Raw genomic sequence first — 27,925 nt, forward strand, 5'->3', positions numbered from 1 at the left:
TTCTTCAGGTATGTTAGCAACAAGAAGAAAGTCAAGGAAAGTGTGGGCCCCTTACTGAATGAGGGAAGCAACCTAGTGACCGAGGATGTGGAAAAAGCTAATGTACTCAATGCTTTTTTTGCCTCTGTCTTCACAAACAAGGTCAGCTCCCAGACTGCTGCACTGGGCAGCACAATATGGGGAGAAGGTGACCAGCCCTCTGTGGAGAAAGAAGTGGTTCAGGACTATTTAGAAAAACTGGACGTGCACAAGTCCATGGGGCCGGATGCGCTGCATCCGAGGGTGCTAAAGGAGTTGGCGGGTGAGATTGCAGAGCCATTAGCCATTATTTTTGAAAACTCATGGCGATCGGGGGAGGTCCCAGATGACTGGAAAAAGGCTAATGTAGTGCCCATCTTTAAAAAAGGGAAGGAGGAGGATCCGGGGAACTACAGGCCAGTCAGCCTCACCTCAGTCCCTGGAAAAATCATGGAGCAGGTCCTCAACGAATCAAGTATGAATCATTTAGAGGAGAGGAAAGTGATCAGGAACAGTCAGCATGGATTCACGAAGGGGAAGTCGTGCCTGACTAACCTAATTGCCTTCTATGATGAGATAACTGGCTCTGTGGATGAGGGGAAAGCAGTGGATGTGTTATTCCTTGACTATAGCAAAGCTTTTGATACGGTCTCCCACAGTATTCTTGCCGCCAAGTTAAAGAAGTATGGGCTGGATGAATGGACTGTAAGGTGGATAGAAAGCTGGCTAGATCGTCGGGCTCAACGGGTAGTGATCAATGGCTCCATGTCTAGTTGGCAGCCGGTTTCAAGCGGAGTGCCCCAAGGGTCGGTCCTGGGGCCGGTTTTGTTTAATATCTTTATTAATGATCTGGAGGATGGTGTGGACTGCACTCTCAGCAAGTTTGCAGATGACACTAAACTAGGAGGCGTGGTAGATACACTAGAGGGTAGGGATCGGATACAGAGGGACCTAGACAAATTAGAGGATTGGGCCGAAAGAAACCTGATGAGGTTCAATAAGGACAAGTGCAGAGTCCTGCACTTAGGACGGAAGAATCCCATGCACTGCTACAGACTAGGGACCGAATGGCTAGGTAGCAGTTCTGCAGAAAAAGACCTAAGGGTCACAGTGGACGAGAAGCTGGATATGAATCAACAGTGTGCTCTTGTTGCCAAGAAGGCTAACAGCATTTTGGGCTGTGTAAGTAGGGGCATTGCCAGCAGATCGAGGAACTTGATCGTTCCCCTTTATTCGACATTGCTGAGGCCTCATCTGGACTACTGTGTCCAGTTTTGGGCCCTACACTACAAGAAGGATGTGGAAAAATTGGAAAGAGTCCAGCGGAGGGCAACAAAAATGATTAGGGGTCTGGAGCACATGACTTATGAGGAGAGGCTGAGGGAACTGGGATTGTTTAGTCTCCAGAAGAGAAGAATGAGGGGGGGATTTGATAGCAGCCTTCAACTACCTGAAGGGGGGTTCCAAAGAGGATGGAGCTCGGCTGTTCTCAGTGGTGGCAGATGACAGAACAAGGAGCAATGGTCTCAAGTTGCAGTGGGGGAGGTCTAGGTTGGATATTAGGAAACACTATTTAACTAGGAGGGTGGTGAAGCACTGGAATGTGTTACCTAGGGAGGTGGTGGAGTCTCCTTCCTTGGAGGTTTTTAAGGCCCGGCTTGACAAAGCCCTGGCTGGGATGATTTAGTTGGGAATTGGCCCTGGTTTGAGCAGGGGGTTGGACTAGATGACCTCTTGAAGTCCCTTCCAACCCTGATATTCTATGATATGAGGTAGTTTTGCAGATAGTTATGGGGACCTAAGTTCCCTCTGAGCTGCGTGGCCACGCAGCTGCCTATTAAGCCCCGCGCAGGTGTTCAGGGCTGCCATGGGGAGAGGTGCCTCCCCCCCCAGCACAAACCTGCCATGGCAGGGAGAGGCGCCTCTCCCTGCTGGCCCCAGAACGGACCTGTTGCGGCGGGGAGAGAGAGCGGGGGGGAGGTCCTTTCTCCCCACTGGAGTCCCGGCCAGCCTGCACCCCAAACTCCTCATCCCTGGCCCCATCCCAGAGCCCACACCCCCAGTTGGAGCCCTCATCCTCCTGCACCCCAATCCTCTGCCCCAGCCCTGAGCCCCCCTCCCACACTCTGAACCCCTCAGCCTCACCACATGATTTTTGTTATGTGCACCAATATGGAGGTGATGTGTCATACATCACTTCCATATTGGTGCACATAAAATTCATTCCGCACATGCGTGGGGAAAAATTAGAGGGAACACTGAGGACATCCTCCCAAGTGTGAAGTGCCTCAGAGGGGAAAGCATGGAAGTTCTTGTTTGAAAATTTAACAAGTGCCTGATGGAGGCTGGTATCATCGGTTGATCAGAGTAAAGTTTCTTTGCAATAAAAAAGGTTGAGCCAGTAGAGAGATGCAAAGACAAAGAGGTGACACGGTTAAAGAAATGGGTTAGGAAAATTATCTTTGCAGTAGCATACTGAATGAATATAAGTGGGGCAAGATTGCATTTATCAAGACCATTAGTCTCTCTCCAAAGGAAAGAAGTGAGACTTTGCAGTAGAGTCCCAGCTGCAGATCCAGTCTCCCTCTATATCATACTCAATAGTTAGAAATTATCTGTTAAAATGACAATGTGGAGGCTACTTAATGTTGTCAAATGAAGTGGTGGCATGGATCCATTACTGCAGTAGTGAAGCACTGAACAGGTGAGAGAGCCCCAAAAGTCACAATTATAAGAGTAATTGAAACGATTAAATGTACCTCCAAAGTTTCCGCAAAATAGCGCAGATGCACTATTGCAAACTATTCACAAAAATGGTGAAATTTTATGTGCCTGACCCAACAAAAAGAAATACTGTTTTTAATAGCCTTTAGTTAGAGCAGCAGTATGTACTGTCTAGCCAGCATACTTTTATAGAACATGTCTGTTTGGTTAGATTAATATTTCTTTTGAAATAGTGATACTGGTTCATCAGATGCAATTAACTACTCCCAAAACTGTGAACATTCATGCTGATGCACAGTATTTTTTTTTTTTTAAGTCATGTTTACTTGTGCTGCATTAGAAACACTAAAATGCTGAACTGTCTGTAAGGAGAGAATAGTTATTGAGAACACTACATTTAAAAAAAAACTAGAAAAGGACAGTGGAATCTGCAGAATTTAATATGGCATTAATTTTAATGTATTTTTATACAGAATTATCTTCTCAGAAGAAATTTGATGAAATTAAGAAGGCTAATCAAGCGGCAGCAAAAAAGTTTGTTGAAGACCAGTTTAGTTCCTCTTCTGAAGAAGAAGAAGATATTGAAGGAAAACATGGAAAAATATTGGCCAAAACATTCACAACTTATACTAATCAAACTGGTAAAATATTTTAATATATTGACTTCTCGGTTTGTAGCATAAAAAGATTGGCAGCATTGCACTATCATCTTATATTTAAAAGCTTTGATAATTAGAGGTAGATAACTTATTCTGATATTGTAATGTTCTTAACATATGACTTTAAGTACTTCATTTTCTGTGGTGTTCAAGATTGGTAGAAGATTTGTCACAGGGTATCTCTGTCATTACCTGGTGTGCTGTGCCATCTAGACTTTCTGTCACTTCACAGTTACAAACACTCTCAGGCTGTTTTCCTTTAATGACATGTATCTTTTATTCTTCTGCTTTTTGTAATGCACAGAACATCATGTAGGTATTGTGTAGCAGAAGCTTTCAGTATAGCTTTCCTCAGTACAGCTTGCACTCTGAACTTCCCTTCTGAGCTCACCCTTGTTTCCTGTTCCTTCTATTTATATCCTCCCAATGCCATCGTTAGCCCATATTACCACCCAGGTGCTCATAATCCCAGGATGGAAAGTGTTTAATTGTTCACAGCTGAGCTTGCAGCAGTCTTTGTGCTGCAGCAATTGATTAGGATGCTGCTGCTAGCACTTTATCACAATTGTATATGCAATTTATACAGCAGGCCAGACAGTTCAGGAGAGAGGCTGGCTGATTAGGTAAATGGGGAAGAAAAGTCTCAGGTTTGCAAAATAAGGCTTCAGAGCTGTGTGGTTTTTCATTGGTTTGTATTGTTTTTGGAGAGAGAATAAATGCCTACATGTATCCCAACTTCTTATGCTGAATTGTTATAGTCCTGCAACTTGGGTAACCTAGTCCCATGCATGGGAGACATAGCATCTGGACCTTTTCTGTTCTTCAGTTCTTTCATGCCTACATTTTTGTTTTATTTGGTGGGGCGAGGGAAGGGGGGTGGTGGTGATGGACAAGGTCCTGAAAATTGAAGGAGAGGGGATGACGGGAGTAACAGGGCAGAACTGGTCAGGCAGGGCTGTGTTTGAACTAGTAGGGCATGGATAGGTAGCAGCTGGGGAGTGGGAGGTGTGCTATCTGAGGCAGAAGTTGGTGGGTGAAGCTGGGAGTAGCAACTTTTGTATACTTGCCACCACTTGATTGGGGGGGAAGAAGTGATCTGGTGAGATACAGGTGAGGAGGAGGGCTGCAGGATTTAGCCATTCGGTCCCAAGAATGGAAATGAAATGAAACTAACTAAATCCCTGTGCATTTGTTGACTATTTATACCCAATTGGGTGGACAGACTTGCAATCTTGATTAGTGTGATTTTTTTTTTTTTTTTTTTTTTTTTTCCCTTTCCTCTTCTAAGCTCAATGAAACGGTAACATGACATTTTCTTTGACTTGTGCTTGGAAATAATGCACAAATGAACACTTGAATATCTTTAAATGTGAGTGCTTATCTTTGAATGCTCAGATATAAATAGAGGGTCAAACACTGTTGATGGTTTACAAGAAGACTGTTTTTTGTGTATTAAAGATGGAGATGCAAGTGAACTAGAACGCACAAGACAATATGTGAATGAAGCATTTCAGTCTGGGGCTTTGACATGCTTGATTTGCATTGCTTCAGTTAAGAGAAACCAAGCTGTAAGTATTTTACATGGTATTTTATAAGTCTTCAAGGTATTAACCAGCTAAATTGCTTTTTATTAATACTTATCAAGCAAATGTTAAATATTTAAATATGAACACTTGCCTGATTTACTGGAGTATTGAGGATTAATATGAAAGTTTTAGGAGTGCTAAATACTACATAAAAATTATAGTTTACTTTTCAGCTAACTGTCATGTTTGTGCAGTATCAAAGCTTGTGCATACATAACTTGAAATCGTAGTATTGAATTTTGGTTTTTGTTCTGTGAGGGTCCTGTCAAACCTGTGGTCATGGTACAGTATAAGTAAGCTTGACATATTTTTATTTTTATTATCCATCAAAATTATATTTTTTATTTTTAACTATTTAAATTTTCACAGTTTTAGGAAATTAGGAGAGGGGAGTCAGACCTTTAGTTAATAACATTGAGATTCAAAAAGGTAAAGCTTTATAACTGTTAAAATACACATTGTCAATTTGTCAAAACATAAAAAATAAATAGCTTTAAAAGTTTTCAGCAGGTACTTTACTTAACTTTGTAAATTTTGATTATCTAGGGAAATATTTTTTCATTGGTTTGTGTGTATACAGCAACATTGACTTGATATTTATCAATAAAAACTTAGTCCTTCCAAGCCTAAATATAAGGATCACATTTTAAAATTTTAGAAAGTGACAGATACAAAAAGTAGCAGCAGTAGGATCTACACTTCAAAAGGATACAATTGTTGAACCTTGGTTAAGATATTGTTACAATCAGCAATAGGGGAGTATTACAGTTAGATCATATAGTAAGGGGAACCAAAATTAAGCTACAGTATTGCAGAATGGGTCAGTAAGGTACAGTGAGAAAAATATGGGATTTTGCTTGTCTGGGTATTGAGATCTGCATGGTTGAATAAATAGAGCCAAAATGCCCCCCCCCCCCCCCACACACACACACACATTTTTTAATTTCACGTAGCCACATTTTTCCATGACCCAAGATATCTCAAGCCAAAGCTTACTCCCCGTGAAGTCAGTGGAAAAATGCCATTTAATTCAATAGGAACATGATTGGGGCCCATGATACTTCACTGTAGTAAATATTGTAAGGGGAAACAGACTGGCTATGCCCTTGGTTTGCAATAACAAATCTTGCTGCAAAAGAGGGAGTGTGCAGAAAAACTTTACTTTTTTTAATGGTGGATAGTTGTTATATGTACCTAATAAAGCTGATGACGTTAACTTGTTCACAGAAGCCTTGTACAACACATGGTATGTGGGTTTTTTTTTTTTTTTTTTAAATATTAGACCTTTTGGTTCTTACAAATGAAATACATTTTTAATGTGTCAAGGTCTGTGTTTTTGTGTGTGGGTTTTTTTTTTTTTTTTTTAATTTGATTTGTGCTGTGACAGTTGACGTCACTTACCAGTAGACCTAAAATCATTTGGAAGCTTGAATGAAAGTTGTTTGGTTTTTTGTTTTTGTTTTTTAAATCAACACATTGTTACTCATCTTGTATCCTTAACATTTTTTTCCATTGAGTATTTTAATTCAAATATAGTAAACTTCTCAACTGTTTATAAATGTTAGTTTTGGAAATTAGCTATTGAGCTATTAGTAACTTTCTTAGTCGGTCTGGGGTAACACACTTTTGACTTTAAGTCAGAAGATTGGAAATGTTTTCTCTCTTGCCTTTCACAGGCTAAACGTAAAACAACTTGCTTCCATTTTAAAATGTCCAAGGGTAAATCCAGAGAAAAGGGAAATTGAGACTTAAATCTTCAGCTGTTTCATTTACCGCATTATGTCTTGTTCCTGCAACACACTGAACCTTTTAAGAGTGTCTACAGAGATCATGGCAGTGAGCCTCCCATTCTGGGATGACAGAGTCAGATTTGTATGGCTCATGTTACCGCCCTAAAAATACTGTTGCAGCTTAGGTGCTGAGCCCTGGGTAGGGGATAGACTTCAGGCCTAGAGTTCCAGCCGAAACCATGACATCAAAGCGCTGCGTACAGTGTGTGTTTTTTTTAGCACAGTAGTGCGAGCCTGAGTCTGACCTGGACTGGGAGACTTTCTGCGATGGGCTATGTAGACATGCCCTAAAGGGCGTCACATCCTAAGTTAGACTATAAACTTGCAAACAAGGACATTTTAACTTAAAGGGCTGTGACATAGTTGTGTACAGCCTTGTGTTCCTTGTGCAGTGCACAAGATTTATACGCATACATACTTATGTATGTACACAGACCCTGATTCACATCTATGCTGTGGAGCTTGTGTCCCTAAATTGGGTGTATTTTTATAGATATTTGCTTATAATATTGCTTTGAGATAATTTTCATAGTAATCTTTCAAATATAAGACTGACTACAAATTCACCATTGAGGTGTTTTCATAACTTTTTATCCTGTTTGCAGGTTTCCAGTTCTCTTTTAGACAAAGAGTATGTTCCTTCCCAACTCACCTTCTATTTCACCTTGTTGTGAAATCATAAAGCTGCATTTGTTCTATTTCACTTGATTCTCAGCCACAGGCTGATGTACTGAGCATATGATTATGACTTCGCTTCAGGATCAGCAAAGAAATACAGCTAGGACCAAGAACACAAAACTTCAGTAATGGCAAGGGGAGCACAGAAGGAGACTGGCCACAATAAATTACTTGTTTTTTTAACTTTGTCAATTATGAAAGTACCCCCTTTAAAAGGGACACTACATTAAAATTGACACTTCTACATGAATCTTTGACTTATTGTTGTTGCGTATAACACCTAAGATTAGAGAGGGGAAAAATGTTTCAGTATTTCTTTTGTGTAATTATGCCCACATAAGCAACAGGAAAAACTTACACAGCAATAGAAGAGAGAACAACATTTACAGCAGTATGAAGCTGTAGTAGTAAAATCATCAAAATTGGCAGGTGAATACAGGAATACATGTAGTATATGAAACTAGTTTTATCTCCTCTAATTGAATAGATTTAAAGTTGGTATCCCTTTTAGACACTAGTTTTTTCATTCATTTAGTCAGAAGCAAGCTTAATAGGTGCTAGTCATTTCTTTTATGTTTATCTTTTAGGTCTGGAGCTGTTCTGGATGTTTCTGTATATTTCACATGCCATGCATCCAAAAGTGGGCTAAGGACAGCCTTTTTCTTATATCTTCTCCCTTGACAGACGATGATTTTGGGAAGAAAGATTATCCATGGCCTTGGTAAGCTTTTCATGTTACATTTACAAAGATGCCTTGATTGAGGACTAAGTGAGAGCTAGAGTCACTTTAAAAAGAAACAGTACTTGTAACTGGAAAACGTGCACTCCGTACTTGCTTTCACATTGTTCTATGAAAAGCAACAGAGGGTCCTGTGGCACCTTTAAGACTAACAGAAGTATTGGGAGCATAAGCTTTCGTGGGTAAGAACTTCACTTCTTCAGATGCAAGTAATGGAAATCTCCAGAGGCAGGTATAAATCAGTGTGGAGATAACGAGGTTAGTTCAATCAGGGAGGGTGAGGTGCTCTGCTAGCAGTTGAGGTGTGAACACCAAGGGAGGAGAAACTGCTTCTGTAGTTGGAAAGCCATTCACAGTCTTTGTTTAATCCTGATCTGATGGTGTCAAATTTGCAAATGAACTGGAGCTCAGCAGTTTCTCTTTGGAGTCTGGTCCTGAAGTTTTTTTGCTGTAAAATGGCTACCTTAACATCTGCTATTGTGTGGCCAGGGATGTTGAAGTGTTAAGGTATAGCAAATGTTAAGATAGCTAGCAGAGCACCTCACCCTCCCTGACTGAACTAACCTCGTTATCTCCATACTGATTTATACCTGTCTCTGGAGATTTCCATTACTTGCATCTGAAGAAGTGAGGTTCTTACCCACGAAAGCTTATGCTCCCAATACTTCTGTTAGTCTTAAAGGTGCCACAGGACCCTCTGTTGCTTTTTACAGATTCAGACTAACACGGCTACCCCTCTGATACTTGATTGTTCTATGAATTTGTTTGAAGTTCACACTGGCACAGTGTGTGTTTAGGAAGCGCAAAAAAAGAAATCACTGCATTGAAACTTCAACATGTGAAGACAGTAACTTGACTGTTGTACAGATTTCATGTTTTACCTTGGTTAAAATGTGTGTTTGATGGGTTCCCCCCCCGGAGTGCAACCTGGAACTGGTGTACCACTGAGCCCTCCCAACCCACCAGCCTGGGCTCCCCTTTCCACTGTATTGCTGTGACAAGCTGCAAAGCCCTCTCCAGCCTGCACTTTCACCTGCATATATACAGGTAGGGGCACACCCAGCTCCAGTTAAACAAGGCTCTTTGACCAGCCCTTGCATGGGAAGGCTACAGCTAGGGCAACTATCAGCTTCTCAGGCATGCACCCACTCTGGAGTATAAACCCAAAATTGTACCACCTTGTGCTGCACAGGGAACCGTACAGTGGAAGCTCATAAAACTTGCTCCTTCCCTCAATGTGGAGAGGAATATGCAACAGGCTTTTGCCCTTGAGTTATGATTTCCACACATTCTTTTAGATAAAGAAAAAATAAGTTTAACTACAAAAGAGATCTTAAGCGATTAAAAAAATGGTGATTAAAAGATAATAGAATACCATTTATTTAAATATTTTGGATGTTTCCTACATTGTCAAATATAGATTACAATTACAACACAAAATACAAAGTGTACTGTACTCACTTTATATTTTTGATGACTAGTATTTGCACTGTAAAAAGCAAAAGAAATAGTATTTTTCAGTTCACCTAATACAAGTACTGTAGTTCGATCTCTTTATCAAGAAACTTGAACTTAAAAATGTAGAATTATTTACAAAAAACCTGCATTCAAAACCAAAACAAATAGAGCCTGAAAGTCCACTCAGTCCTGCTGCTTGTTTAGCCAATTGCTCAGACACACAAGTTTGTTTACATTTGCAGGAGATAATGCTGCCTGCTTCTTGTTTACAATGCCAGGTGAAAGTGAGAACAGGCATTCTCATGGCACTGTTGTAAATATCTTGCGATGCAGGCTACATGCCAGATGCAGTAAAGGTTCATATGTCCTTTCATGCTTCAACCACCATTTCCGGGGACATGCATCCATGCTGATGATGGGTTCTGCTCAATAACAATCCAAAGTAGTGCAGACTGACGCATGTTCATTTTCATTATCTGAGTCAGATGCCACCAGCAGAAGGTTGATTGTTGTTGGGTATTTTTTGGGTGGTTCAGGTTCTGTAGTTTCTGTATCGGAGTGTTGCTCTTTAAAGACTTTTGAAAGCATGTGCCACACCTCGTCCATCTGATTTGGAAGGCACTTCAAATTCTTAAACCTTGGGTCGAGTGCTCTAGCTATCTTTGGAAATCTCACATTGGTACCTTCTTTACGTTTTGTCGAATCTGCAGTGAAAGTGTTCTTAAAACGAACATGTGCTGGGTCATTATCCGAGACTGCTATAACATGATCTATATGGCAGAATGTGGGTAAAACAGAGCAGAGGACAGACAATTCTCCCCCCAAGGAGTTCAGTCACAAATTTAATTAACGCATTATTTTTTTTAATGAGCGTCATCAGCATGGAAGCATGTCCTCTGGAATAGTGGCTGAAGCATGAAGGGGTATACGAATGTTTAGTGTATCTGGCACATAAATACCATGCAATGCCGGCTATAAAAGTGCCATGCAAATACCTGTTCTCACTTTTTGGTGATAATGCAGCGTTCTTATTTACAGTATCTCCTTTAAATATAAACAAACTTGTTTGTCTTGGAGATTGGCTGAACAAGAAGTAGGACTGAGGCCTTGGCTACACTTGCAGATGTACAGCGCTGTGAGTTAAACCTGACTTCGTACAGCTGAGTAGGGAAAGCGCTGCAGTCTGTCCACACTGACTGCTGCCCAGCGCATTGTCGTGGCCACATTTGCAGCATTTGCTGCACCATTGGGAGCGGTGCATTATGGGCAGCTATCCCACAGAGCACCTCTTCCCATTCTGGCGCCGTGGGAAGGGGCCAGGGCATTCTGGGTCTTGTCCCAACACCCCGTGATGCATCGCTTCGCATCCCAGAAATCCCGTCCACCTTTGGTGCCATCTTTCAATGGTTTCTGTGCAGCGCGATCTGTTGTCTGTGGGAAATGGAGCCCGAACTGCTGAGACGTATGCTGACTTATCTTTCCAGCACATCACGTTTGGCTGTTCAACTATTCCTTAAGATCCAAAGTGAGAGTGAGGAGTCCAACAATGCTATCGAGCCGTGTAACGCGTACGACACAAAATTGCTTGTGGCGTTCACGGACATGCTCAGCACCGTGCAACGCTGCTTTTGGGCTCAGGAAACAAGCACCGAGTGGTGGGATCACATCGTCATGGAAGTTTGGGATGACGAGCAGTGGCTGCAGAACTTTCGGATGAGAAAAGCCACTTTCATGGGACTGTGTGAGGAGCTCGCCCCCCTCCCTGTGGCACAAGGACACGAGATTGAGAGCTGCCCTGCCAGTGGAGAAGCGGGTGGCTATTGCAATCTGGATGCTGGCAACTCCAGACAGCTACCGGTCGGTCGCAAACCAGTTTGAAGTGGGAAAGTCGACCGTTGAAATCGTGTTGATGCAAGTTTGCAGGGCCATTAATCTCATCCTACTCAGAAGAACCGTGACTCTGGGTAACGTGCAGGAAATAGTGGATGGCTTTGCACAAATGGGGCTCCCTAACTGTGGAGGGGCGATAAATGGGACGCACATTCCTATTCTGGTACCACGCCACCTAGGATCCGAGTACGTTAATCGGAAGGGGTATTTCTCTATGGTTCTCCAGGCGCTTGTGGATCACCGTGGGCGTTTCATTGACATTAACACAGGCTGACCCGGAAAGGTGCATGACACACGCATCTTTCGGAAGACTTGGCTGTTCAGGAAGATGCAGGCCGGAACTTTTTTCCCAGAGCAGAAGATCACGGTAGGGGAAGTCGAAATGCCCATTGTGATCCTTGGAAATCCCGCTTACCCGTTAATGCCGTGGCTCATGAAAGCCTACACAGGGAGCCTTGATAGCAGCAAGGAACGGTTCAACTACAGGCTGAGCCGGTGCCGAATGACTCTGGAGTATGCCTTTGGCCGTTTAAAGGGCCGCTGGCAATCTCTGTATGGGAAGCTGGACTTGGCCGAAAACAGCATCCCCGCGGTTATATCCGCATGCTGTGCCCTCCATAATATTTACGAAGGGAAGGGTGAAAGCTTCACTCAGGCATGGACCTCCGAGGTTGAACACCTGGAGGCTGAATTTGCACAGGGTCTACACAATAGCATAATTTTCCCGTCCGAAACAGAGCGCACATATCCCACGGGAGCCTCAAAATGGTGAGTAAGGGGGACTGATTGTTTTAGGGCTGCACTGTCCTCTGGGTTTCAGTGCCTTGGGGAGAGCCAACAGCTTCAAGGGGCACCTACACTGAACACTGTCCCAACATTTTCCACAGGAGTTCATCCTGGACGATATCTCGCTGCTGAGGGTGACCTGGGAAGCAAGGGAGGGTCTTCTACTGCAATGCGGCTTCCGCCCTGGCCCATATGCAGCTTGCCTGTGTGCAGCAATGGTCCCCCCGCCCCTCGCGGCACAGTGGTGCAGACACGTTAGCCTGGCTGGGACAAGGACCATGGTGGCTCTCCCGATACACCTGCGCAAGCGCATTGCACACGTTCTGGATGAGGCATTCGAGGAGATTACCTAGGCCGATTACCGCGATGTGATAAACCACATCAATGCACTATTCCGCATCTAGGCATGCATGCCTAACCCTCCTCTCCCAAAGAGCCCGCACCGAAAAAATTCCCCCCCCCCCACAAAAAAAAAAAACGCTTACCAGGAACCTGCTCTTCTGTTTGTCCTCCACCAAGTACCTGCTGCTGCGACTGGCTACCTTCCTCCTGGCTCGAGAAGAGCTCCTGGCTGCATGGCTCCAGGGATTCCAGGGTGTCTCCATCCGGACCACCACCATCACTCCTGTTTTCCTCCTCCTGCTGCTCCTGCCCCCCCCCCCCCCCCCGGCTCTGAAGTGTACATGGTGGTGCTCGGAGTGGAGGTGGGGTTAACCCCAAGTATCTCATCCAGCTCTTTGTAGAATCGGCAGGTCGTGGGGGGAGCACCCGAGCGGCTGTTCGTGTTGTGGGCTTTGTATCAGGCACTCCGCAGCTCCTTCACTTTAATCCTGCACTGCAGGGCATCCCGGTCATGGCCCCTTTCCATCATGTCCTTTGATACCTTCCCGAAGGTATCGTAATTCCTACGGCTGGAGCGCAGCTGGGACTGGACAGCTTCCTCCCCCCAAACACTGAGGTCCAGCAACTCGCCATTGCTCCATGCTGGGGCTCGCTTGGCGCATGGAGGCATGGTCACCTGGAAAGATTCGCTGATAGCACTCCACGCCATGCTGGGCTGAGCAAACAGGAAGGGGATTTTTAAAATTTCCGGGTAATGTAAAGGGTGGGTCACATGGTTGGTTACATGAGGCCAGGGCAGTAGAGTTTGAACTGATGACCAGAGTGGCTAGTACAGGCATTGTGGGATACTGCCGAATACTTCTGGAGGCCAGTCACAGCGCATTGGGTGGCCACACTGGCGCTGGAGCAGCAGCGCAATACACGCTATTCCTATCGGGGATGTGGAGTACATGCAGCGCTGCAGTCACGGAGATACAGCGCTGCAAATGACTTGCCAGTGTGGACAGGGAATGAGTTACAGTGCTGGGGGCGGCTTTACAGCGCTGCAACTTGCAAGTGTAGCCAAGGCCTGAGTGGACTTGTAGGTTCTGAAGTTTTACATTGTTTTGGTTTTGAGTGCAGTTAGGTAACAAAATAATTTCTACATTTGTAAGTTGCACTTTCATGACAGATTGCACTATAGTACTTGTATGAGGTGAACTGAAAGACACTATTTTTTGTTTATCATTTCTACAGTGGAAATATTTGTAATAATAATATACACTTTGATTTCAATTATAACACAGAATTTAATATATATGAATGTAGAAAAACATCCAAAATATTTAATAAATTTTAATTGGTATACTATTGTTTAACAGTGCAATTAAAACTGCGATTAATCACAATTAATTTTTTTAATTAATCGCATGAGCTAGCTGCAATTAATCAACAGCCCTAATTTTAAGTGATTATAAGGGATAGCAAACAGATCAAAGCTGATTTTCCAGCCAATAAACAAAAAACACAAACTAAGCTTAATATACTAAATAGATTGGATATGAAAAGCAGATTCTCACCCTAAGAGATGATACAAGCAGGCTGCAGATTCCTAGGAGGCAAGTTGCACTTGCTTACAGCTTGGAATTCCCAGGTGTTCCATTCACAGGCTAAAAATCCCTTTAGTCTGGCTCCAGCACTTCCCTCAGTTCAGTCTTTGTTCCTCAGGTATTTCCAGGAGTCGTCTTGTGTGGGCAGTGAAGAACCTCAGATGATGTCACTCCCTCCCTTTATATAGCTTTTGCATAGGATGGTTCTCAGGCTGGTCTGTGGAAAAACACTGACATCCCAAGATGGAGTCTAGAGACGTGGTCTCATTACATGTCCTTGCAGAGTCCTAGCAGCCATTACTCGGAGGCTGTCTCTAGTGTTCTCAGGAAGGCTCCGTAGGTGTGAGATAAGCTTCTCCGAAGGCCTTTCCTAATGGGCCATTCCCCACCCTCTGTCTAGACTGAAAGCATCTTGTCTAGTGGGAGTTCCCCAGGTGTAACAACATTTGAAATGCAGAGACATAGTCAATATTCATAACTTCAGATACAAAAATGATACAGGCATACAAATAGGATGTTAATATTCAGGAAATCATAACCTTTCCAGTGATGTCTCACATGACTTATCTTGTCTAAAATGCATCATAAGTATGTGAGAATCATATCATAATATAGAATCATAGAAACCTAAAACGGGAAGGGACCGCGAGAGGTCATCTAGTCCATTCCGCTGCACTCAAGTCAGGATTAAGTATTGTCTAGACTATCCCTGACAGGTGTTTGTCCAACCTGCTTTTAAAAATCCCCAATGATGGAGATTCCACAACCTCCCTAGGCAATTTATTCCAGTACTTAACCACTTCTGACAATTAGGAAGTTTTTCCTAATGTCCAACCTAAACCTCCCTTGCTGCAATTTAAGCCCATTGTTTCTTGTCCTATCCTCAGAGGTTAAGAACAATTTTTCTCCCTCCTCCTTGTAACAGTCTTTTATGTAGTTGAAAACTCTTATCGTGTCCCCTCTGTCTTCTCCTCTCCAGACTAAACAAACCCAGTTTTTTCTATTTTCCCTCATAGGTCATGTTTTCTAGACCTTTAATCATTTTTGTTGCTCTTCTCTGGATTTTCTCTAATTTGTCCTCATCTTTCCTGAAATGTGGTGCCCAGAACTGGATTCAGTACTCCAATTGAGGCCTAATGAGCGCGGAGTAGAGCGGAAGAGTTATTTCTTGTCTTGCTTACAGTATTCCTGCCAATACATCCAAGAATGATTTTTGTTTTTTTGCAACAGTGTTACGCTGTTGACTCATATTTAGCTTGTGATCCACTATGACCCCCAGATCCCTTTCTGCAGCATTCCTTCCTAGGCAGTCATTTCCCATTTTGTATGTGTGCAACTGATTGTTCTTTCCTAAATGGAGTACTTTGCATTTGTCCTTATTGAATTTCATCCTGTTTACTTCAGACCGTTTGTCCAGATCATTTTGAATTTTAATCCTATCCTCCAAAGCCGTTGCAACCCCTCCCAGCTTGGTATCGACTGCAAACTTTATAAGTGTACTCTCTATGCCATTATCTAAATCATTGATGAAGATATTGAACAGAACGATACCCAGAACTGATCCCTGTGGGACCCCACTCGTTATTCCCTTCCACTGATAATTACTCTCTAGGAATGATTTTCCAACCAGTTATGCACCCACCTTATAGTAGCTCCATTTAGGTTGTATTTCTGTAGTTTGTTTATGAGAAGGTCATGCGAGACAGTATCAAAAGCCTTACTAAAGTCAAGATATACCACATCTATGGCTTCCCTACTATCCACAAGGCTTGTTACCCTGTCAAAGAAAGCTAATAGGTTGGTTTGACGCCGTTTGTTCTTATCACCTCATTATCTTCCAGTGTTTGCAAGTTGATTTCTTAATTTGCTCCATTATCTCTCCACATACAGAAGTTAAGCTGACTGGTCTGTAATTTCCCGGGTTGTCCATATTTCCCTTTTTTATAGACGGGCACAATATTTGCCCTTTTCCAGTCTTCTGGAATGTCTCCCGTCTTCCATGACTTGTCAAAGATAATTGCTAATGGCTCAGATATCTCCTCAGTCAGGTCCCTGAATATTCTAGGATGTATTTCATCAGGCCCTGGTGATTTGAAGACATCTAACTTGTCTAAGTAATTTTTGACTTGTTCTTTCCCTATTTTAGACTCTGATCCTATTTCATTTTCACTGGCATTCACTGTGCTAGACTTCCAATCACCACCAACTTTCTTGGTGAAATCAAAAACAAAGTCATTAAGCACCTCTGCCATTTTCATTGTCTTTCCCCCCTCGTTGAGAAACAGGCCTACTCTATCCTTGGTCTTCCTCTTGCTTCTAATGTATTTGTAGAATGTTTTCTTGTTACTCTTTATGTCCCTAGCTAGTTTGATCTCATTTTGTGCCTTGACCTTTCTAATTTTGTCTCTACATACTTGTGTTATTTGTTTATATTCATCCTTTGTAATTCGACAGTTTCCACTTTTTGTAGGACCCCTCCCCCCCCTTTTTGAGTTTTAGATCATTGAAGATCTCCTGGTTAAGCCATGGTGGTCTCTTGCCATACTTCCCCCTCCATAGGAAAGATAGGATAGTTTGCTCTTGTGCCCTTAATAATGTCTTTTTGAAAAACTGCCAACTGTCTTCAATTGTCTTTCCCCTTAGACTTGCTTCTCATGGGATTTTTACCTACCAACTCCATGAGTTTGCTAAAGTCTGCCTTCTTGAAATCCATGATCTTTATTGTGCTGTTCTCCCTCCTACCATTCCTTAGAATCATGAACTCTATTGTTTCATGATCACTTTCACCCAAGTTGCCTTCCACTTCCAAAATGTCAACCAGTTCCTCCCTATTTGTCAAAATCAAATCTAGATAGCCTCCCCTCCCAGTAGTTTCTCCACCCTCTGAAATGAAAAATTGTCTCCAATACATTCCAAGAACTTATTGGATACTCTCTGCCCTGCTGTGTTGTTTTTCCCAACAGATGTCTGAGTAGTTGAAGTCCCCCATCACCAACAAGTCCTGTGGTGTGGATGATTTTGTTAGTTGTTTAAAAAAAGCCTCATCCACCTCCTCTCCCTGGTTTGGTTGTCTGTCCTACCATGACATCACCCTTGTTTTTTCCCCCTTTATCCTTACCCAGAGACTTTCAACAAGTCTGTCTCTTATTTCTATCTCAACCTCAGTCCAAGTGTATACATCTTTAATATAAGGCAACACCTCCTCCCTCTTTTCCCTGCCTGTCCTTTCTGAGAAAGCCGTACCCCTCTATACCAATCTTCCAGTCATGTGTATTATCCTACCAAGTCTCTGTGATGACAACTATATCATAGTTGTGTTTATTTACTAGCATTTCGAGTTCTTCCTGCTTATTACCCATATTTCTCGCATTAGTATACAGACATCAAAGATACTGATTTAATTTTCCCCCTCCAGTTCTGTCTTGTCTCTCCCTTATTTCTGCTATAACATCCCATGCTTCTCCCAGATTCTGACCCTTCTTCCAGGTCTCCCTGTTTTTGACTTACCTGTGGGCTTTGGTCACCTGCCCCCGTCAAACCTAGTTTGAAGCCCTCCTCACTAGGTTGCTATGAAGAATCACTATGAAGAATATGGGGTGCAGTGTCAGTGTTAAAATGTTTATTTATCAACTTCAAAATCTCTCCTCTCTCCACCACTAAACCTAATAAAGATGAGCTGTGATATGATAAATTCTACAGATGGCTAACCTGCAGTGGCACAGGTTTGCTGTCCTGTCTTTACATGTTTGTTAAATATAAAATTTCTTACCTGGCAACCATCTCAGCTGTTGCACAGGCTGACAGTGCTTCCTCTACTACAAATTAATGTTTCTTATTTTCAAGTGACCCTTTCATTGACATTTTGACTTCTTCTAAGTACAGATTTTTTGCCTTAAAAGTTTGATAAAATTATGCTTAATAGAATTTTCCTCATTTTGTAAGAATAAGAGGAAAGGAGAGTTTTTGTTATGCCCTAGTCTAAAACAATGGTTTTTCAACCTTTATTCATTTTCAGGCCCCTAAAAATTTTCAAATGGAGGTGTGGACCCCTTTGGAAATCTTAAACATAGTCTGCGGACCCCACGTTGAAAACCACTGTTCTGTGGTAATGACAGCCTTTCGCAGACCCCCTTAGACTTAGTCCCATGGGTTGAAAACCACTGCTCTAAAACACATTTCAAACACAAAACCGCCATTATATTTAGTACCTACTAACTTGTATGTGGGTGTATTGAAGTGTCCATAGCTCATTGAAGAGTAACTCCCTTTCTGGTGATACAGAACAATGTTATCAGAGGCAGAGGTTGCCTCATTCCTTAACTGCATCTGCCCCATTCCACAGGAATCGCTGGCACCCCAAAATGTCCAAGACTCTAACATCCACAGGCTCTAGAACTCTTGCGCCTTGCTAAAAGGCTTCTTCTAATTGGCTGTGGGGATTTCCCCCAGATGGCAGGGCAGGTAATTCAGCCCCAGCCACTTTCAGACCCTTAAAAAAACGAAAACAAAAACCCCAAAGAAATGCACTGTGGGGGGAGAGGAAAACAAAAATTTAATGTAGAGATAGGGCGCCTAGTGCTGCTTTGCACGCTTCCAGAACGTTGGAGGATGGCTAAATGTTTAACTCTCCTGAGAAGCAGGAAATGCAGTGTTAGGGTAATGCAGATGTAAACTTCTTGAAACCCAGGAAGTACCTTAATTTTGTAATACCACCCCCATACCTGTTAGTCTTAACATTACCCTCTTTGAACGACCCGCCAGCTCTCCCGTGACAGACATGGCCCTCTTCATACAAGATTGTGAAACACTTTGAGATCTGCTGATGAAAAGTGCCATTAATACTTAGTACAGTGGGAATGTGGTCCATGAATACTGTAATAGAAACAGTTACACAGCCTCTTCACTAAAGCAAAAATTATCTTTGAGTCAAGCTTAGTGAACATGAGTTAGCTGTGCCTGCCCTGTACTCAACCACTTTCCATACTCATGAGAGAGAAACCTTCACATAATTCAAGTGAGCACCGAGGTGCTCTGTTGCGTGTGCTACCAGGCTGCTAAAAATCTCATTGGCAAGAATACACCATTCTGGTTCTCTGTTTGGAGAACTTCCATAACTGTGCAGAAACAAGGGATTCTCAATCCCTTGAGACGCTTGCCATATCTGGCAATGTCAACTTTGGCAACTTGCTGCAACTAATCGCTCCACCATTTGGGATAGTTGCATATATTGTGTTGAAAGGCATTTGGCGTGCATGCAGATAAATAATGGAATACAATCCTTTTGGGACCCAGCAGAAATGGCACTGCTAGTAATTTGTCTGCTTATTATGGAACAGACTGTGAAGAGCCATAATTAGTAGTACTGCCAGCTCTAGGGAGGGTAGAGTTAAGGTTGCTGGAAAGGGATTATGTGAATGGGTTACATTAATTCTTTATTTCCAAGTTTTCAAACATTTAAGTTCTTTATCTCAACTCTGCTTTTTCTGGTTTTTAATGGCTTAAGTTTAGCTATCCTCCATATGGAAAGGGTTTGAGGCAGCACTAGGCAACAGTAAGTGTATTGCCTAAGTCTCGTGTGAATTAACTTGTTTTTAAAATTCAGACTTGGCATATGCATAACTGCCAGTGAAAAATGCAGGGGGTGCATGGAGGTTAATTGAAAAACAATTATGTTTAAGTGGAAACAATGTATTGTCAAAGAGAGCAGTACATTACCTGTCAGGATATTTAAACTGTGTATACCTATCTACACATTTGAATAAATGCACAATGGCTACAGTTATTCAGCTGCATAATTCCATATATGTAAAAGGCTTTCTCGTTTGTTTTTGTGTGCAGTTACCTACTATATTAATTCTTTGAACCAAATAATAGCTTTTTTTATCTTTAAGATGTAAAGCCTTATGGCTGAAATGTGACACTTAACGAAGTCAGGAAATTCAGTTCTCACTTGACCATGGTGAACCATTAATAGATATTGGCAATAGTTCATAAGTGATTGAACTGTTAGTTGTTATCGGGGGTGTGGGGGGGGAAGGCTTGAATGATGTGGTCTTTGTGCTGGTAAAATATTAGTCTTAGGGCAAGGCTACGCTACAAAAATAAGTCAACCTAAGTTATATTGACATACAGCCATTGCAGTAATTTAATCGCTTTTGCATGTCCATATTACGCTCCTTGTGTTGGTGCGTGTCCTCACTACCAGCGCTTGCATTGATGCAGAGAGCAGTGCATCATGGGTAGCTATCCCACTGTGCAACTTGCCACCGTCTAGCGCAGGATGTTTTCGGGAAGGATTGCAATGCAAGGGTTTGTAAAGGGGGGGCAAAGTCTCACGGTGGTGACTGGGAATGTGATTTCAACGTCCCATGATGCAGTTTTCTCCATCCCATAATGATTTAATATCAATACTTCAAAAAATGTATTGATCCTGAAAACAGTTGGTATTGTGTTCAAATTGTTTCAAGCCATGTCAGGTTTGATATTAGACCCTATATCATGTTCTCATTATTCTTCCTTTTTTAAACTGATATAAGTCATACATAGCATCACAAACCACTAATTTTTAGGGAATAATGCTCTATACTGTTGGCTTTGGACTCAGTAGTAAAGGAGATGGACACAGAAGAGCTGATTTCAAAACCGCTATCTGCCGTGGAAACTTTTTATTATTCCGGTAACAAACTGGAACAAATGGAATTGAGGCTCTGCTCTGAGTACGGTGTGCCCAACCGTTTAAAGAGGCAGGATATCACATTCCTCCACACTAGTTTAAAATGCTTTCCAAATATATATTATCGTTAGGTTATATAGTATTTTATGTTAGCCAGACTAAAAGTTGTGGATAGACTGGCATATGATTTCAAGTTGCAAGGGATTTATTCTGCCCCAGAATAGTAACTCACTAGTTAAACAACTGATAAATTCAGGCGCACTACTGGTTTTCACACTATTAGGATAACATGGCGATGGGTGGTGCAGTGTTGTCCTGTGCAACAAGACCAATCAGTGGTAAGGAATCAGCTGGATTCTTCCAACAGGTCATCAAAATTAGGAGTTGTAACAGGAGGAGCTTTGATCAGAGGAACAAAAAAGTCTAGTGGAACGCTGATGGTACTTGTCGAGGCTGCAATGTCCATATATCATTTCCATAAAGTACCATTGGATAGTTTTACCACGAACAACATGGGTCCCATATATTTTATAAGTTCTCTGGATACATTTCATTTCACAGCCGTAGTTATGAGTCTACACTGTCTCCTACTTAAAAAAAACGATGACTAGTTGTCATGTTGATCAATTTGCATAGCTTGGACTTGACTACACATGAGGCAACATCAGGACATAGCAGATCCCAATAGATACACAAAGATCACTTCAAAGAAAGAGTTGTGGATGTCCCCGAAGTAGTAGTTTGCAGTGAGTTCCTGTAGACAAGCAAGAAATTGTCCAGTTCCTGCTGATGACTCAAAATGTTAAGCATGCTTAAATGTCTATATAAAATGTTCCATTAGTCTGTTTGTAGCAGGATGGTATGCAGCAGAATGTACATGCTGAATTCCATTTGAAGCTAGGAACCTCTGAAATTCTTCTGAACATAACCGAGGTCCAGTGTCATTTTTTTATATCGTAATTTTCATGATTTCAGATATTTAAATCTGAAATTTCACGTTGTAACTATAGGGGTCCTAACCTAAAAGAGGCTGTGGGTTGGGGGGGTCGCAAGGTTATTGTAGCAGGGATTGCAATATTGCCATCCTTACATCTGCGCTGCTGGTAGTAGTGGTGCTGTCTTAAGAGCTGGGCAGCCAGAGAGTGGTGGCTGCTGGCCGGGAGCCCAACTGGGAAGGCAGTGCTGCCATCCGCAGCAGCGCAGAAGTAAGGATGACATGGTATGGTATTACCACCCTTACTTCATCACAAGTCCTTCATCATGTCGCCTCTTTCCAGCCACCCAGCTCTAAAGGTAGCACAGAAGTAAGGGTAGCAATACCACGATCCTCCTACAATAACCTTGCCACCCCATCCATGGCCCCCTTTTGGGTCAGGACCCCCAGTTTGAGAAACAATGGTCTCTCCTGTGCAATCTGTATAGTATAGGGTAAAAGTACACAACAGACCAGATTTCACTGTCTGTGATGCGTTTTTCATGACAGTGAATTTGGTAGAACCCTACATATGAGCACAACTGTTGACGGAATTCCATGTTTCAGTCCAAATGTTGACACAAACGAGTGATATCCATCAGCAAGGTAAAACATCTTCCATACAGATAGGTATGGAACTTCAGAATTCTGAAGATAATGCTGAGAGCCTCTTGCTCTAGTTGCGTATAGTTCGTCTCGGGTGGTGAGTGTTCATGAGCGAAGGCAATTGGTTACTCCTTTCCATCAGGAAAAATGTGAAAAAGATGCATCCACTCCATATAGTGAAGCATCATAAGCCAGTTGCAATGGTAGAAAGGTGTCAGTTTCTTTGGTTCCTTAAATGCACAATCACATTCTGTAGTCCATTTCCTTTTTATTTTTCTCATAGCAGTTCATATAAAGGTGCCAACACTCTTGCCACATTAGGCAGAAATTTATCATAGTAGTTAAGCAGTCCTAAGAATGAATGTAACGGACATGCTCTCTGGCAGTGGCACTTGAAGAATTGCCTTCTCTTTCTCTGGTGATTCCTTTAAGCCCCTGGCATCAATTACATGTCCAGGGTATTCAACTGAAGGTTTGAAAAACTCTTGTCTTGATGTTTTCTCAGTTCATTGTCTTCAAAATGTTGCAAAACAGCATCCAAATTTTGAAGAATTGATCCCTTCAGTAATGAGGATGTTGTCCAAATAGCATTGAACTCCATTCAGTCCCTTCAAAATCTCATCCGTAGCTTTCTGCAACAGCACAGGTGTCAATGTGGCACCAAAAGGTAACCTGATATGGCAAAATAAGCTTTTTCATGTGTTGTGGGATATTTGCAAGATGCCAGATCACTCTCTATTTGTAGGTATGCATCGAGCAATCCAATTTACTGAAACACTGACCTCTCCTAAGAGTAGCAAACAAATTTTCAATAGGAGGTAGTGGATACTGGTTTGCACGTAAAATTGGTAAAAAGCAACAGAGGGTCCTGTGGCACCTTTAAGACTAACAGAAGTATTGGAGCATAAGCTTTCGTGGGTAAAAATCTCACTTTTCAGATGCAACTAATGGAAATTTCCAGAGGCAGGTATAAATCAGTATGGAGATAATGAGATTAGTTCAATCAGGGAGAGTGAGGTGCTCTGCTAGCAGTTGAGATGTGAACACCAAGGGAGGAGAAACTGCTTCTGTAGTTGAATAGCCATTCACAGTCCTTTGTTTAATCCTGATCTGATGGTGTCAAATTTGCAAATGAACTGGAGCTCAGCAGTTTCTCTTTGGAGTCTGGTCCTGAAGTTTTTTTGCTGTAAGATGGCACTCTCACTGAAGGACTGTCTGGATATGTGGACTCCCTACTCAGACCCTACACCATCAGCACTCCCAGCTATCTCCGTGACACCACAGATTTCTTGAGAAAACTACAATGCATTGGTGACCTCCCAGAAAACACCATCCTAGCCACCATGCATGTAGAGGCTCTCTACACAAACATCCCACACACAGATGGAATACAAGCTGTCAGGAACAGTATCCCTGATGATGACACAGCACAACTTGTTGCTGAGCTCTGTGACTTTATCCTCATGCACAATTATTTCAAATTTGGTGACAATATATACTTCCAGACCAGTGGCACTGCTATGGGCACCCGCATGGCCCCACAATATGCCAACATTTTTATGGCTGACCTGGAACAACGCTTCGTCAGCTCTCGTCCACTCACGCCCCTTCTCTACCTATGCTACATTGATGACATCTTCATCATCTGGACGCATGGGAAGGAGACCCTGGAAAAATTCCACTATGATTTCAACAGCTTCCACCCCACCATCAACCTCAGCCTGGACCAATCTACACGGGAGGTCCACTTCCTAGACACCACAGTACAAATAAACGATGGCCACGTTAACACCACCCTATACCGAAAACCCACCGACCGCTACGCCTACCTTCATGCCTCCAGCTTCCACCCCGGACACATCACATGATCCATCATCTACAGCCAAGCGCTGAGGTACAACCGCATCTGCTCCAACCCCTCAGACAGAGACCAACACCTACAAGATCTTCACCAAGCATTATCAAAACTACGATACCCAAACAAGGAAATAAAGAAACAAATCAACAGAGCCAGGCATGTACCAAGAAGCCTCCTGCTACAAGACAGGCCCAAAAAGAAACCAACAGAACTCCACTGGCCATCACCTACAGTCCTCAGCTTAAACCTCTCCAACGCATCATCAGTGATCTACAACCCATCCTGGACAATGATCCCTCACTTTCACAGACCTTGGGAGGCAGGCCAGTCCTCACACACAGACAACCCGCCAACCTTAAGCATATTCTCACCAGCAACCAGGCACCGCACCACAACAACTCTAACTCAGGAACCAACTCATGCAACAAACCTCGATGCCAACTCTGCCCACATATCTACACCAGCAACACCATCACAGGACCTAACCAGATCAGCTACAACATCACCGGCTCATTCACCTGCACGTCCACCAATGTTATATATGCCATCATGTGCCAGCAATGCCCCTTTGCTATGTACATTGGCCAAACTGGACAGTCACTACGCAAGAGGATAAATGGACACAAGTCAGATATCAGTAATGGCAATATACAAAAACCTGTAGGAGAACACTTCAACCTCCCTGGCCACACAATAGCAGATGTAAAGGTAGCCATCTTACAGCAAAAAAACTTCAGGACCAGACTCCAAAGAGAAACTGCTGAGCTCCAGTTCATTTGCAAATTTGACATCATCAGATCAGGATTAAACAAAGACTGTGAATGGCTATCCAACTACAGAAGCAGTTTCTCCTCCCTTGGTGTTCACACTTCAACTGTTAGCAGAGCACCTCACCCTCCCTCATTGAACTAACCTCATTATCTCCCTACTGATTTATACCTGCCTCTGGAAATTTCTATTACTTGCATCTGAAAAGTGAGGGTTTTACCCATGAAAGCTTATGCTCCAATACTTCTGTTAGTCTTAAAGGTGTCACAGGACCCTCTGTTGCTTTTTACAGATTAAGACTAAGACGGCTACCCCTCTGATACTTGACATAAAATTGGGTTCACTTTGAAATCTCCACAAATTTGGATGGAGCCATCTTTCCTGATCAATGGTAGAATAGGTGTAGGCCACTGACTGTGTATGAAACTGGTGACAAGATTCCGATGTTCACTAGACAATCCACATCAGCTTCCACAGGAGGCTTCAGAGCATAAGGCACAACTCTGGGCTTGCAATATTTTGACTATATGTCAGATTTAACAGTGACCGGTTGCTTATCTGTCCAAGCCCTTTTTCAAAAACTTTGGAGTGACTGTACAGTATTTCTTGAAGGTTTCAAGGTGTTTTGTGATCTTGACCTTGACCTTGATACAATTCAGCTTCTCAAGCCAAGTTCTGTCAAATAATCATGGATACTTTCCTTCAATCAATTGTGTTACCCTTGTATATTTTGTTTAACTTTCACCTGGAGTTTCCCTTTTGGAATTAACTTTTCTCCTATTAAGTCTTAAATCTTTCGAGACAGCCACTCCAGTATCAAGCTCCATATTTGTAGGAACTCCCTCAGCCAGGAGCCATCTCTTACTTCAGGTTCTGATAACATGTGCAGTTCTAGGACTTGCTGAATGTCACTAGAGCTTTGTCTTTTTCCACGTTAATTTCTGACTTCTGTCTTTTCTTAGGTTCAGTCTTCATAGGTCTCTTCTTGGATGGATGGTTACTCTGTGTTGCTGGTCGTTGAATTATGTGACTGGTCATGACAATGTGTCTTTTCTTCTGGCACTTCCTGCAAATGACCTGGTGTGCCTAGCAATTCTCAGTGTATATAGTGTGCATACAATGGCCACATGGAAATTCTGTATATTTTGTGGTCCTCTGACTCACTAATTTAGGAGGGGTACTTCTTGGTTCACCCTAAATTTCAGAGACTCCTTCTCTGCAGTTTCCATGGCAATAGCTATGTCAACAGCCGAATGCTAGCGCTGATACAGTCAGTAACTTCTTTCAGATCCGATCATTGCGTAATCCAGAGACCGATTGGTCACATAGGGCATAACTTAATGTTTGTCGGTACTGACAGTACTTTGATAACTTTTTTTTTTTTTTTTTTAAGAGCAGCAATGAACTGTGCTGCTGGCTCTCCGCTTCCTTGATGGACCCAATATCGTTCTACTATCATCAATGGGGCAGGAGAGAAATGTTTGTTTCTTCAGTAATTATGGCATTTCTGGGCATAATTGGAAACAAGAAATCACGCAGCAATCTGTATGCCTTCAGACCCATTACTATCTGCAATATTGAAACTTGTCCTTCTAGAATGGAATTGTAATCTACAAATTGCTTAGATCGTTTGAGGCACATCACCCATGATTCACAGGTTTTGTCTAATTCATCAACGTTTCTCTTCTCTCCTATTGCACTTCGTGCCCTCCCGTACATTTTCTTCCACAGGAAAACGTTCTTTATTTGCTTTTTTTCCTTCTTGGGCAGTCAGTGGGAGCACTGGACACTTGTGGGTTAGAAGATCCTTGTTTCCAATGTTATATTTGGACCAAGCCGTGAAGGAGCTAGACAAAGAGGGAACTGATTTTAAACACAGCTGTCTGCTGTGGAGACTTTCATTATTTTGGTAACAAGCAGAAGTGAGGCTTTGCTCTGAGTACAGAGTGCCCACCATTTAAAGAGGCAGGACATCACACATACCATTTAGAAACTGGGAGAGAAACAAGCCAGGTAGTAATCAAATTATATGATCTTTATAATCTTATACCACCTGTTACATTTATTTATAGCCCTTGCGGCTGTGAATTGTCATTGGTCCCTAAGTCTACTGATACTTTTCAAGGACTGGCTATAGCAAGTCCCAGCTGTTAGGCTACTGTAACTTACATTAAAAATATATGTCTACAAGAGATTGCATTAGCATCACTAAGTTTTGATTTGAATATCTTAGGAGCAGGGCCGGCTCTAGGCACCAGCAAAACAAGCTGGTGCTTGGGGCGGCACATTTTTAGGGGCGGCATTCTGGTGCGGGCCATGCCGCCCCTAAAACTGTGCCCCAGCCGCCCTAACTCACCTCCGCTGCTGCCGCCGGTGCGCGAAACAGCTGATTCGCGCACCGTGGCCACTCGGGATCTCCCCCTCCCTCCCGGGTTTGAGAGCCTGGGAGGGAGGGGGAGACCCCGAGTGGCCGCGGCGCACGCGCTGCTTCTCCCTCTTCCTCCCTCCCTCCTAGGCTTGAGAGCCTGGGGGGAGGAGGCAGGGCTGGGGATTTGGGGAAGGGGCGGAGTTGAGGTGGGGCTGGGGGTGAGGTAAGAAAAAAACGGGGGGAGGGGAGGGGTGGCCAAAATTGTTTTTGCTTGGGGCGGCAAAAATCCTAGAGCCAGCCCTGCTTAGGAGTCTAATCCAGTAAGAGTTCCCAGTTTTTAATGTCACTGTTCTTGGTCCTGTGCAGAGGAAATAATTTTGTTACAAGGACTGTTTTGGAATAAACATTTTAGTATTATGG

The 27,925-nt window shown here is 42.8% G+C and overlaps 1 protein-coding gene across 1 annotated transcript in view; it reads left to right on the forward strand.

Moving 5' to 3' along the window:
* The window catches only part of NFXL1 (nuclear transcription factor, X-box binding like 1), a 100,033-nt gene that overhangs the window by 3,351 nt on the left and 68,757 nt on the right, over positions 1-27,925 (forward strand). The window contains exons 2-4 of the mRNA XM_034771343.1: positions 3,216-3,383; positions 4,860-4,969; positions 8,043-8,176. Of these exons, the coding sequence (XP_034627234.1) occupies positions 3,216-3,383; positions 4,860-4,969; positions 8,043-8,176 (412 nt within the window). The remainder of the gene's footprint in view (positions 1-3,215; positions 3,384-4,859; positions 4,970-8,042; positions 8,177-27,925) is intronic.

Source organism: Trachemys scripta, chromosome 5, assembly GCF_013100865.1.
Source record: "Trachemys scripta elegans isolate TJP31775 chromosome 5, CAS_Tse_1.0, whole genome shotgun sequence".
NCBI lineage: Eukaryota > Metazoa > Chordata > Testudines > Emydidae > Trachemys > Trachemys scripta.